The sequence below is a fragment of the Idiotropiscis lumnitzeri genome, chromosome 1, assembly GCF_059441095.1.
Source record: "Idiotropiscis lumnitzeri isolate Australia: NSW breed Sydney's pygmy pipehorse chromosome 1, RoL_Ilum_1.0, whole genome shotgun sequence".
Taxonomy (NCBI): Eukaryota; Metazoa; Chordata; class Actinopteri; order Syngnathiformes; family Syngnathidae; genus Idiotropiscis; species Idiotropiscis lumnitzeri.
The window spans coordinates 37034127-37048152 of record NC_142391.1 but is presented as its reverse complement, the minus strand read 5'-3'; the positions used below and the strand labels follow the sequence as shown (position 1 = coordinate 37048152).

At 41.2% G+C, this 14026-nt stretch overlaps 1 protein-coding gene across 3 annotated transcripts in view; it reads right to left on the bottom strand.

Annotated features, from left to right (window-relative positions):
- Positions 1-541: 541 nt before the first annotated feature.
- The window catches only part of grk5l (G protein-coupled receptor kinase 5 like), a 30291-nt gene continuing 16806 nt past the window's right edge, over positions 542-14026 (bottom strand). Inside the window, exons 2-16 of one of the 3 annotated variants that reach the window (XM_088299016.1) lie at positions 13494-13589; positions 13290-13402; positions 8592-8669; positions 8359-8456; positions 8102-8194; positions 6324-6387; positions 5827-5967; positions 5558-5748; positions 5089-5126; positions 4373-4462; positions 4089-4297; positions 3874-4011; positions 3116-3253; positions 2776-2907; positions 542-2698 (exon numbers count right to left, since the gene is read on the bottom strand). In XM_088299016.1, coding sequence (XP_088155142.1) covers positions 2615-2698; positions 2776-2907; positions 3116-3253; positions 3874-4011; positions 4089-4297; positions 4373-4462; positions 5089-5126; positions 5558-5748; positions 5827-5967; positions 6324-6387; positions 8102-8194; positions 8359-8456; positions 8592-8669; positions 13290-13402; positions 13494-13589 — 1703 coding nt within the window. In that variant the 3' untranslated portion in view covers positions 542-2614. The remainder of the gene's footprint in view (positions 2699-2775; positions 2908-3115; positions 3254-3873; positions 4012-4088; positions 4298-4372; positions 4463-5088; positions 5127-5557; positions 5749-5826; positions 5968-6323; positions 6388-8101; positions 8195-8358; positions 8457-8591; positions 8670-13289; positions 13403-13493; positions 13590-14026) is intronic. The other 2 variants (XM_088299025.1, XR_015844117.1) reach the window with 2 other exon arrangements.

The following is a 14026-nucleotide window of genomic DNA, read 5'->3' as shown; positions in this document are numbered from 1 at the left end:
GCAACAGGTGATAACAAAACTTCTTGCAGTTCTCTCCAGTTTATGTACAAGAAATAAAGTCATACAAGTACCTGTCCAATCTGGAAACGAGTCACAGATGAGTAGAGCCGTAACATGCCAAATAGGTACCAGGGAGTGGGAAAGGGGGAACAACAATCAAGATAGCTCAAGTCAAGCCAGTGCATTTTTTTTTATTTATCCGGGTCAAACTAGCTCCGTCGCAGATATGATCACATTCTAAAGGTCAACAAATCACATTTTATTCATATATATTTTTTTACAAATCCAGATCCACAAAAATATTGGCCCGACACTTACCATGATGTATACATAATCTGATTTAATTTGACTACTTGAATATTACTTTACTGCCATTAGAACCTTCTGATATATAGTAAGTGGTCAATCATTTTCCAAATGTGCAAAAGATAAACACTGACATGTTAATTTATCTGGTGAATAAATATAGAGTGCCCATCAAACACTTTACTTTCCATTCATAAGAAAGAGCATTGAGTAAAGAGACAAGCATACTCTGGAGTACTCAAACTAAAGCACAAAGTTTATTGGGTCTTGAAAGACACAGTGGGTTTGGTTTTCACATGCACCCAGCACACCTCCCACAGCAACGTCCTCTATTCTCGTGTATTTGTACTGATGTGTTCCCGGTGACACAAACATGAGTATGACAGATAGTCAGAAAACACGCAAGTGCGTATGTCTGCATGCAAGCGTGGGCATCGCCTGGGAGATCATGCAAACAAGGAGGCACTTTAGTCTGATTGCGATTTTTTTCTTTTCATAACAAGTACACAGCGATAGGGAGCTGGGGATTAGATTTGGGTCAATTAAATTACTTAATTTGTAAAAATAGCAAAACAACATGTTCTTAAAAACAGGAAGACGAGGCGATGATGGTCTTTTTTAATTGGCTGTGCTGCTGCAGGAAGGCCACGTTATCTTTGTGTTATACTCCGGTTTCTTCCGGCATCTTCCTCTTCCAGACAGAAATGAAGTGGACCAGATAAATAAAATGCAGATAAGATCGACCCTTCATAGTGAACATCCTCATTGAGTCTCAGAAATATAACAATATTAAGAGTCTATAGACAAGATGAGGCATTTTAAACATGTAAAGGAGAAAAATACAAAAACCAGTACACATAAACGTGAAGCAGCAACATTATTGAAATGCAAAAGGCATAAAGGGAGCAAGAACACTTAAAATTTCAGATGCCGTAATTAAACTGTAGAAAAGACGCATTGCATGGCATTACCAATGCAATAATGTGCCTTAAGAGGTAAAACATTTTCATTTTGGTGGAAAAAAAAACAGCATGACATTTTAAATTGTGCAACTTCTACATCAGGCTGAGTGCATGTGTTCCTCTCCACTTCACAGGGACTGTGCAGAAAAAAAAAATCTTCAACAAAGCAAAAATATTTCTGATCCTGTACAGCATATTCATTATTTGTAAAATGTCACAGAATGTCAACTATAAAGTAACACTGTAAACAGAGGGAGATGACTGTGCTGTATGGTATACAATAACATCAGTGGAATGAGGTATGCAGAAGCAAAGGGATACAGCTGTTCATACGTACACTTGTCCATGCAATGACAATACATCACGATTCTCACAATGCTGTTTATGTGCACCTGTCTGACAGATGTGCCGCTATGCAAGCTATATGATATGCCTGCAGGCTCACATATTATGTTTCCTTGCTAAAATAATGGCCTATGTCATTTTTTTGACAAATGTTATTATTATTTTTTTTTCCATTAATCGTCTCCTCAGGATCCTCAGTTGAAAAGATCATTACAAAATTCTTATTATTATCAATTAACATATTCGTGTTTGCTTCAGATTTGAGTGTTTTCTGGAAAAAAAAAAAGGACTAAAGCCATCATTTTAGGAATGTCACGACAGAGAATGTGTGTATTCGACTAGGCAAACAGCCCACATACTGATCTCACACGATTCAAAATGATATCTTCAGACCACTAATTCAACATCACACAACTGACCTGTAATGTTTGGCATGGGTGGACACGAGCCGATACTTATTATGAGCTGAGGTTGTGGATGAGGCGGTCTGTTCTGAATGTTTAGGACTGATGTGAGGTAAGGCAGGTGGAAAATACAGAGAAAGTTTAATCAGTGATACACAGACGGCGACATTATAGACAAGATGGATAGCAATTAGGTACAGGCCAGGAAGTAATAGACAATTGCTTGGGAAAAAGAAACATCACCAGGACCCACTTTTCTATTCCTTGTAGTGTGTCTTTATAATACAATGGATCCCCTGAAAAAAAATATTAGCTTAGTTTCTATCCTTTGAACGCTTTCATCAACACAAGTGGCTCTGTTCTGTTGTCCAACAATCCTGAGGGTAAGAGGGTTTGTCCAAATATTTCAAGACGTCTCTGACCATCCCACCAACAAAATGGCCCACGTACCTGGACCTGGTCAACCCCCCCTTATGGGTTGACCGGTGAGACTTTAGACAGACAGTCTCAGGACCCGACTGTGAACTAATATGCCGCGGGTAAACCCTCAGAGATCCTTCCCTTTGAGTATTTGGCTCCTTCGCTGTAACTGCACCACTAGGGGGCAGAGTTGGACATAGAGTCCACAGAGTTTACGCTGGAAGACTGCACACGGCTGTGGGAAATAGACACCTCTGGGTGCTAAAGCAGCCAAGAAAAGATTGGCGTTAGGATTGCAGTATGCAGCATGAAACGCAAGACCAACTGTATCTACGTACGTGCCTCCTGAAGATCCTGTCCAGCAGGCTGCGTCTGGGAGGCTCTGGAGGTTGATTCCAGTCAAGGTCTGGAGGTCTCATCCCTTGAGGGCCAAACACATTCAGATCCCTAAAACACTCCGTTTCTATCATCTGGAGAAGAGAGGACACCTTTGACCTATTACAAACATTGGCGCCATTGTTGATGAACATGGAGTCAAATCATTTTATGTGTACACCACAAACTAAGAGCTACAGACAAAATAAACTTTAAGAGATATTTCTTCCCTTAAGTTACATGTACTGCACCAAATATTTTTATTAAAATGTTGGCCGTCAAGGGCAAGGCAAACATGCTCACCTCATTCTGCCATGGGATGGAAACACTGCCTGTAGCAAATTTGGAGTAGAAGTCATTGTCAGTTTGGTCCAAATTGACTCCCTTGACTGTGGAGAACTGCTCGATGTCCAGCACATCCTTACAGTAGACTGCCCGAGGCTGCAAGATGCCAATAACCATGAAAAGAAAGAAAAAAAGCCAGAAAAAAAACAAAACAAAAAACACACAATGTTCTGGGATACTCAAAAATACTTAAGTCCAAAACAATACGGATCAAAGAAACGAAACAAACACAAACTAACAGCAACTTGACTTGACGCAGGTAAAGGACAAATGACAGACATTGACAAATGAACACAAGGAAAAAAATGAAACTAAATTCTAAAGCAACACCAAAATCAACCAAGACATATCATGACACTTTTCTATAGTTTTACCCTCACACTCAAATTGTAATGTCTGTGCACATGTATGTGCCCTTAACTCATTTACTGCCATTGACGGCTAAAGTCGTCAAAGATTTTTTTTTTTTTTTTTACTCGGCTGGTAGTGAATGTGTTAAGAGGTCGGTCCTGGTGTGGTGGTGTGTGACGTCAGCCAGTCTGTGCGCGAGTGCTGGATGAGAAAGGTGGCTCATAGTAGCTCATACGTGAGTGTGCTCATTGTCCTTATGTCTTTTAACAGTTCAGTGAATGGTTGAAAAGTGCGTCAGCGACTGCGGCTCTCCTAACAAATGATGAACCGCCATTTAGCGGGGAACAGTGTATCAGACTACTCACATCAGGCACGAAAGGAGGCTCCACTATTCCAGCTTCGAGCCTCTTGAAGTTGATGTTTTTGAAGAAGGAGTGGGTCTTGACCCCTGCCGCTTTGTCCCCCAGGCACCCCAGCCTCTGCTTTGGGTCTTTGGTGAGCAGCTAGGTTCGTTTGAAGGAGAGATGAATCACTACATGATTCTGTCTTGCACGTGAACCTCTTTCCATCCAGCCCTCACCCTTCGACAGATTTCCTTGGTGTCCTCTGTAAACTTGTCATTGTACTCCTCCTCTTCCTCCTGCACCCTCCTCTCAACCTCCTCCCGCTTCACTCGCTCTTTGCGGGCACGGAAGGGTGATCGCCCAGCGGTCATCTCGTATACGAGGCAGCCCAGTCCCCACCAATCAGGACTCATTCCATACTTTTCATTATTGATGACTTCTGGAGCTGAATGTGACCCAACAGCTTTGCAAATGAACAACTGCATGTGTGAATGGCTTTGTTAATCAGATTGAGACTTACCCATGTAGCCCACTGTCCCCACCCTTCCTCTGATCGACTCCCCTTCAGGCACTTTGATAGCAAGACCCAGGTCAGAAATACGGATGTGTCCTGCAATATAACAATAAGAAAGCTAACGCTGTAATTATGCAATTGACATGGTCGCAACAGAACAGAACAACCAGCAAGAAGCTGGCTGCACCCTGGACGGGTTGCCAGTTCATCACAGGACACAAGGACAAACAGGCTAATGTTTGCTTGTAGTTCATATTAAAATAAGAAATCCCATAATTTTATAGGTGCAACTATCATAAATACATTCGTTTCAAGACAGATTTTTGTAGGATAGCTAAGGACACTTCATTTAAGTCAAATCTTCATCTATTGACAGATAAATTTTGCTTAAAATATCATGACTTTTCTCTTTTTCTCTCTCTCACTCTTTTTTCACATCCTATAATTTAGGGTCTTTAATTAACCTGCCATGCATGATTTTGGAGTGTTGGTGGAAGCCAGAGTACTCAAAGAAAACACAAGCAAGCACCGGGAGAACAAGCAAACACCACACTCTCGACTGTGAGGCAGATGTGCCCAAACGGAAATTATTAATCATGAAAAATGTACTCAATTATATTGAATTGCAAAATTGTGGTGTGTATCAGGTGACCCAGATCTTTACACTACACTTTTACATAAATATATAAAAAATTGAAATCTGATCATGCTTCAAAACCCACCATTGTCATCAAGTAGGATGTTCTCTGGTTTTAAATCTCTGCAAAAGAAAATATCAATCATAATACACACAACCTAAAATAAATCTGGTCTGCTAAATTAATCCAGTTACATTTGTGATCAGAAACTTACAAACAGTCGTCATTGAAGGGATTTACCAGCCAGGGTGGTCTATTTTTTAATAACAAGCTCAATTTCTGCATTATTTTATCAGGAAAAGAATGTAAAGTTACATTTTCTATTTTATCCACTTGTTTTGGAGAAATCAGTGAATAACGATTTCAAATACGAGATATGGCCACGCCCCCTCTGGTCCCTCCATGTTTTGATGGGAGTCACGCCAGGGAACGATCACAATTTGTCCATTCAAAGTCATTGTAAGTATGTCGCTAATCATGTAAAGTTTTGCATGTTTCTGCATGGATATTTACATAAACACAACTCTAAATATAATCTTCTTTAGATTGATACCTGTAGACAATGGATTCCCTATGGAGATGCTTGAGACCACAACAGATCTGAGCAGCATAAAACTGGACCCGGTCTTTGTCAAAGCCCGGTGTGCCCATGTTGTAGATGTGAAACTTCAGGTCTCCACCATTCATGATGGTCAGCACCAGACAGAGAGCATCTTTGGTCTCATACGCATACGCTAGACTCACCTACAGGCAGGGGGAACATGTTTTATGCTTTAAAGTACAGAGGACACGATAGGAACTGGCTTCTTAATGTTGACTCACAACAAATCTACTGTTAACTTTCTCCAAGATCTGCTTTTCATTGAGCGCCATCGACTCTCCTTTCCTCTTCTTTATCCTTTTCTTCTCCAGCTTCTTACAGGCGTACATCTTTCCTGTAGCTCGAACTTGACAGGCACAAACCTGAAACAAATCAAAGTGCATCACACATGATTAAAATTGTAATTCATCGTCACCTCATTTTATGGACAAAAATATTGAGACACATGTATGAAAAGACATTTTGAGCAATTCACTTTGTGGGAACAGCGTGAAGTGTCAAGTGCACAAAGCAAAATCCATAAAAGCCATCAAAACCATCAAACATCTTTGTAGAGGTAGGTCCCACATCAGTGACATGTCAACTCACATTCATTTTCCACAAATAGAGTTGAAATGATTGCTCAGAAAATGTTAAATTTGTGTACTCTTAAATTTTTACCTTTGTAAATTCTCATTAATTTTGCCAATGTAGCGTATAACAAACCAGTATCTCTCACCTCTCCAAATCCTCCCTTGCCTAGCACTCGATACTGTCTGAAAGTGTCTTTAGTGATTGGTTGCCTGACAAAACACAGACACAGGAAAACTCATTAATACATGCTCACATACTGTATTATTGATTAGGGCAGAGATATTATCTGCAGAACTCAATACCAGCCTGAGTCTGTTTCCTGTGCACAGGGTGGGGCCTCTTGCATGCAATTTTACTTTCCAGACAACGGATATGATCAAGGATGCTTTGAGAGCCTGCTGTTTACTTGGAACTGCATCTGATACAGTGCTCGCTCTGCATCAAAGATGTTCCTGCCAAGAGTGATCAACTCCTATTAGGAGCGTCCTCAAGCTAAAACATGATTGTTGCATGTTGCACCTTTTGCCAATATAAGATTAGCCATGTTGCACCAGATTTTTGGGGGTTTAGTTTTGTTTTGTATGTCCGTCCGTTTGTTAGTGAATGGGCTAATTTCTGGTTTATGGAGAGTGATGTCCAGATGGCCGAGCGTCATTTTGATTCGCAAGGTTGGATTGTACCATTGATGCCATAGTGACTTCAGTAGAGTAAAATTTCTATATCCACATCAAATTCTGTATTGTCGGTGTGAGATCCTGCAAACTGTATTTGACCTACTATTTAATTTTATGATGTTAAAATGTCTGAAAAAAAGAGGAAGACAACATCGTATGGTTTGTTGCAAGAATAAGACAAGCTTTGTTTGAGGAAGCGCATGCCATTTCACACCAAAATGACTGCTGATGAACAGGCCGCTGTGTGTTTCACTCTGCAAAATAACTCCACTGCACCCACATGAATGTTGCCCCAAAACATTTACACATTATTTTAGTCACCTTAATAACATCTGACTATTAGAACTAGAGGTGGGCGAGTACCGAAACCAGGATTCGTATCGGGCCGACACCCGGCTTTATTTCAAGGTATTGATACCGATATCGGCTGCACAAAACAGCATCCAGATATCTTTTGTATTGTTAAGATTGGCAATGAGAAAAATGTTTCTGCTTTGAGCAGCGGATCTTGTTTCATGTGTCATAAATGATCTGCTTGTTTTGGAGAAGATTCTCTCAGGAGACATCCAGGATCAAGCCGAAACAGTTGCATTTGAGACACTGCCACCTTCAATAATATTATAGAATATGTTTCCTTTTTCTCAGACGCAACATTCTGCCTTTGTATTGTCAATAATGTTTAAATGTATAACTGCTTTTCCTGCTGTCCCTCATTTTCTTCAGTTCTTAGTAGCATTGTGACTCCCCGGTTTGGTCTTACTGGGCCACTTTGGCTCCTGTAGTCAGTGACTAACTGACGCTTAGTCTATGACAAATAGCAATTGACAATCACGTGCAGTTCTTCCAAGTGATAAGTACAGCTCCCAATACAGATCACTACTTTTGGCGTTCGGTGTTTGATTCTCAGTTTTTCGATTCGACGTGTATTAATGAGGCGCAAAATACAAATTTTGACCCGCAAACTGCAATTCTAAACCACTTACTTTGAGTGAGCCTTGTATATCTGACAGATGTCCATTAAGATCCAATTATGTGAAAACCTATCTGAGACTTCCAGTTGGTTGTAGTGCGAACTGTTACAGCGGCTTAGAAAGCTACGGACTTTTCCCACCAGCACAGGCCAGGAACGGAGCAGGAGAGGCCAGGGAGCGACAGCACCATTGATGGACAGGAACTTTGCTAGGCATTCGAATGTTTATTGTTTTACGTAAATAGTGAGGGTGCGCTGCGTACACCTTAGTACACTGACCTCTCCAGCATCTTCCACTGCAGGAAGCGGTCAAAGTACATGCTGTTCTCAAAGTCTGCGAATGGAGCACCGCTCAGGTAGTCGTGTACAACTCTGGTTCCAAACACAAAAGGTGGGGCTCAGTCATCACAGTAACAGGTAAGCTAATGCTTTATATACTGTCCATGTGAAATGGGTGCGTGCGAGGGTAAGGGAAAAAAAAAACAGGTGAGTCCAGCAGGTAGGTGAGAAGACGTAAAGATGGAGAGGTGACTCACTTGCGGCAGTTGCTGAAGATCTCCTTACATGGACTGAGCTCAAGGTTTTCTCTGCATTGATCTGCAAAGACCTCTGCAATGTCCACACGCTGAGGTGACTACATCAACACATGCATATAAAATGCTGTTCATTAATACAAACACTCCTCAAACAGGAACATGTTAGTCTCTACTCAATTACATTAAATAAGAACAGTATCATAATTCAGAAGAAAATAGAGAAATGAACTCACGTGTTTGGATAAAAAGGTCTTGACAATCTGGTCCCCTCTGCTTTTTCTTTTTTCATCAGGCGTCACCTCGTAATCTTCCTGTACAAGCACATGACTCCTATCATTAACAGCATCCAGAGGATACATTCTATCATCCTGCATTACCACTGTGTTGGTGAAGTTGTAAACAGGTCAGCTGAGACCTCAAAGTAAAATGGAAGTCGGACAATTTTGAGTAATCTTGACGCACACGACTCCCTCCATCCATCCATTTGCAATGTTGTTTATCCTCACTCACGACGGTCGCACGTGAGCTGGAGTTATGCCAGCTAAATTCGGGTGAGAGACGGAGTAAACCCTGGGCTGGTTTCCAGCCAATCTCAGGGCCCATATACTGTAGACAACCAGCCATTCACGCTCACATTCACACCTTTGGGCAGTTTACAGACTTCATTGAACCGAACATGCATTTTTTTGGAATGGGGACGAAGCCAGAGTACTTAGAGGAAACACGGGGAGAACATGCAAACTGCACATAGAAACAAGATATTTTTTTTTTGTTTGTGATGTTTTTGGGAGCAAAGCTTATGTGCCCCAAATGTGCGTTAAGTTTGCCGGCCTAATGGTTAAAGCGGACCATACAGTTCGTCATCACCTGGACAGGAATGTTCCTCATAAGAGACTTTAAGAAAGTTGTCAAACGTATCGAGAATGATGGATTTCATTGACTTGATCAAAGAGGCCTAGTGAGTTAGTTACTATAACCTTTTAGCTGTGAAATTTATTGTTGCAGAATGTTGGCGCTCGCTGGCTTTTTTCAACATTTGTTCCATTGTTCTCCTGCGAAGAACGATTCTGCTTCAATCATGGAGCTGGCTGGCATTAAAAAGCAAGCCTTTGGAGTTTCCTGAAAGAAAAGATTACTCCATGACAGGACCTGCTTGTTGAAGATTAAAAAGTGCAGTGCTCTCAGTAATTTCAACAAATAAATAAAAAATAAATAAGGGTGTGTAATATATCTTATTAGTTTTTATGCCGGCTCGTCAAAATCTAATCCACTTAAAACCTGCTAGAAAATAAGTTGTGGAGTGTTGTGGACGGCAGGCATCCTCTTCATTTATTGATCACCTCCAATGATGCATTTAGTCTTACGCAAGGTATCGGATCAAATTACTGTTTTTTGTAATATCTCTCAAACATACCTTCAAAAAATAAAAAATAAAATAACTCTCCTTCAAAGTGGAAGTGTAGCCGGAGCAGTCCGCATATCCTGACTGGCTGACTATGCACTGCTTTCATTACACAGTACAAGTCATTTTCAGATTTAAATAGTGCTACCCACCACCTCCAAAATCTCCCAACCCACAAATTTCAAGGACACTCGCAAGTCTCAAGAAATTTTACAATATTTCCACACAGCCTATGATGTCAGTGAATCACACATCTTTCGTGTTTCCACCGTCATTTAAAGCTTATGCAAAGTGGGTGTGTCAGAATTACTGGATGGGAAAATCCACATAGATTAAAAGTGTTCAAGTCCAGTATCTTAAAAAAAAAGATTTATGCACGAATGGGGGAATATGGCCCGAATTGCGTGTGTTGCTGTCAATCTCGCAAATATATGTCACACTTGGCTGTGTGTCTATACATATGTTGCCATTCACACAGACAGGCGTTACTGTCAAAGGCTGCTCATATTGGACGTCTCAGAGACATGAAAAGAACTCTGACGCATTTCAGAGCGAGCACTTTTGACTTTGAGGCAAAAGCAGGGTGGAGGGCAGCAAAGCATCCAGGCGGCACACTAGCCTGACACTGTCTATCAGTAGCTTCCCCCCCCAACAAGGCCCTGTGTTGCCTGGCAACCACACAGAAAACACGGCAGGATTCCTCGAGGTCCTGGAGTGTCACAGTGTGTCACACCAGCGTCACCATCTTTCCACTATAAAACACACACACAAGCACCCCCCCCCCTCCACACACACACACACGTATACATACAGTACATACACACATAAGCCCGGAGATTTAGGCTTTAAAAAGCAGCAGCGTCACTGACACTTCACAACAAGGCATAAAGGACATACAACTTGTATACACTGTCACGGGCTGAATTATTAGGCACACCAGTAATGGCACGCCATTTAATATTTAAAGAGATGGACAACAGATTAGGAAAACTCCATGATGACACAACAAATAAAATGAAGGGCAATTCCTTGTAAAATTACTTTCCATTCATCCAAGAAATTGGCAAGTGACTATGCCCAAGACATGCAACGTCAGTCACTCGAGCAGACCTGACCTCAACGTCACTCTAAAATGTAATCATTTACATTGTAGGAGCTCAGCCAAATGGACAAGACGCCCCTTTAACCTTTTGGAAGCAAGCGGGGATCCGGCACGCATGCACAAAATGCACACGCCCCTTCTAGTGGAAACCCTGAGCACATTCTTTCCTCGGGGCATAAACTGTAAAAAGCTCTCTCTCTCTTCCAAATGGTCATGCTCACCATTTCATGGCTTTTCATAAAGAAACATTGATAACCAAGTTTCGTATGTCTCAAAAATTTCTCTCCTCAGACAAGATCAACAAAGTGTTACAAAAAGGCTGGGGATAAAGCAGCATAATAATAAAGTTTTACAGTAAACCACCCTGACCATCGTCGCAGTGTTCATTCACTTAGGGCCAAACACCTGCATGGTTCTAATCACTCAGGTCTTGGCCAGCTTTAAGTACAGCTGAAACTGACGATTATTTTAATAGTCGATTAATCTGTCCATTATCTTGTCAATGAACCAATGAATTGGATTTCACATTTTCTTTTTCCCTCGGTATACAAGTCGCTCCGGAGTATAAATTGAACCAGCCTAAAAATGCAAAATTGGGGTGGAATAAAAAAACATATATAAGTTGGAGTGGAGTATAAATCGCATTTTTCACAGGCAATTTATTTTACAAAATACTAGATCAAAAACAGACATTGCAACTCGCAAGGAAAGTTTTAACATTATTAAAGAACAGGCTGAATTGCTGCAAGATATGGTAACCCAATGAAGATTATTCAGCTACATGAAAAATAAATATGAACAGAAAAGGTGTCCAGTGTTCATGGTAATTTTTGGGACACCACTGCCCATGCACTGATAGAGAGGCAGTCGTGTTGCATGAAGGGGAAGCACCAAGAAGATCTTCCCGCAAAGTCTTTTATATTCATCACCTAGGCAATTACCTGAGCGTACCGTAGCATGTTGTTCTTCATAAAAATAAGAGCAGCCTCCGCTTTTTTAATTCACTTCAAACTTTGTCTCTGCTGCTCGATTACGGTTTTCAGCATCACATTATACTACTTGTAGCTTTTTAGTCTGCGGAATATGATTCTCTTGAGGGACATTTGTGTTCCGGCGTTCCCAGTTGTAGGAGATGTGGTTGCCCTCTAGGGTGTCTAGCGTGCCCTCTCGTGGCAACCAGTGAGATTACACCTTATTTCATGTATAAGTCGCTCCAGAGAATAAGTCGCGGGACCAGCCAATGTATGAAAAAAAGTTTGACTTAGAGTCCGAAAAATACAGTAATTTCCATCCCTTTTTTAAAAAACATGACATTATTCAAAACTCACTGTGCAGAAAATACACAAACATAAATGAATTAAGATTCACTCAGTGTTTGGTCTGTAACATCAGAAAATCTGAAATGCTGCGTTAGGAACGTACCAAAAATGTTAACAAAGATAATCAGTCTGCTATAAAGGAGAATAACAGAAATTGCAGAGTTATTTGAGTATTTATACCATTTTCCGATTAATTTGATAATTGATTATTTGTAAATTAATCGTCACACCTCTAATGGTGAGTCCAGCGTAAATGCGGATCTGGATTTAACTCGACTATACGATTGGATGACTGCATTTACAATGGGTTCCCTCTTGATGGGGGTCACTTTTGTGGCGGTTTGACAGTGACAGAAGGAGGGAGAGAGACGTGTGTATGTGCAGGGGATGTATTAGGGGGGCTATGGGGAAGTGGATGGGGTGTTGTGAGAAACAATGCTGCCCTTTTTGTGTGGTCACATACCCGCAAAGATATTCTCGGCATAGACAAAGACTTAAACGTGTCAAGTGGGAGGTATTCCGTCTAGACGCGAACAGAAAGCGACGTGGGGTGTGTGAAGTTTAGTGGGGTGCATTTTTGGGGGTAGGGGTTAACTAGAATAATCACCACTCAGTTATTGGTCAACACTCTGCAACATCAACCAATGCACTTTGTCAGGCAGGACTGTAATCGAGTTCATGCACTGCAAAAAGGAAATTATAGTTAGACACTGAATGTGTAGCACTAGTACAAGAGACGTTATGATATATCTCTTGTGGTTGCCAGTCAACCTCGCCATGACGACATGAATCCAATAAGTTGCTGCATCACGGGTTAGAGTCGGGGTCAGAAAGAAAAAGTCTGGCATGCCAATAAACGTGTTGCAATTGTTTCCACTTAATCTATGCAACTGCTGGGTTTTTAACTTTTTTTTTTTGTACAACACATTAAAAGTCATAAAAAGTTCTGCAATTGCTCCAGCTGTCTCACTGGCACTAAAACAGTGGTAATAATACGAAAGCTGAGTTATCCTACATTTTACAGGGTTATTGACGGATGGCTTGTCATAAAAATATATACTTTGTGCTCTGTATATGCGTGTGTGCGTGCGCGTGTGTGTGCCTATACCATTGCATCCAGTAGTTGAATGCAGCGTTGCAGTTTTGGTCTGGTCTCACAGTAAAGACGGAAGAGTAGCCTCCCAATCGGCTGTTTCTCACAGATGCTGACATAGTCCTTCTCTACAAAGAGAGAGTAACACAATACTTTAAAACACAGACAAACACACTTCTGCCACACTCAAACCAGCATGCGCACACACACAATCCATACCAATGCTATTGCCCAGCTCAGTGCACTGACTTATGTGGGGGAAACGAAGGATCTCCTTCCATTTTTTGCTCCTCCCTTTCCGCTTGCCTCCTCCACCTGCAGCGAGAGTAAAAGAAGAAGTTTTCTTAGTGCAAGTGAGAGCCAACTGGCTGCAAGGACAACAGTGAGAGAGAGACATGGGTGGGGTTGTTGCAGGCTCTTTGCTAAATAAAATCATAGTCTCAGCCTGTATATTGAAGTCATAGATTACGTTGTACTTCCCGTCTAAATCTCTCGGCTCTCTGACCACTTTTTGTCAGACTGGTGTGTGTGTGTTCACACAGATAGAAGCCAATCCTGTCTCTCTTGGTTCCCATCATAGGCCAGAACATGAATGCCAGATTGAATTCCGCTGCTATGAATAATCAAGCATCAGCTTCCTTTTGCAGCAACAATTTAAATCATTCTATCCAAATTTGCTCTTTAAAATACACGTCAGTCATTTGTTATTGCAAGATTCGTAATTAATTCAGGGATTAATGCCCTAACCACTA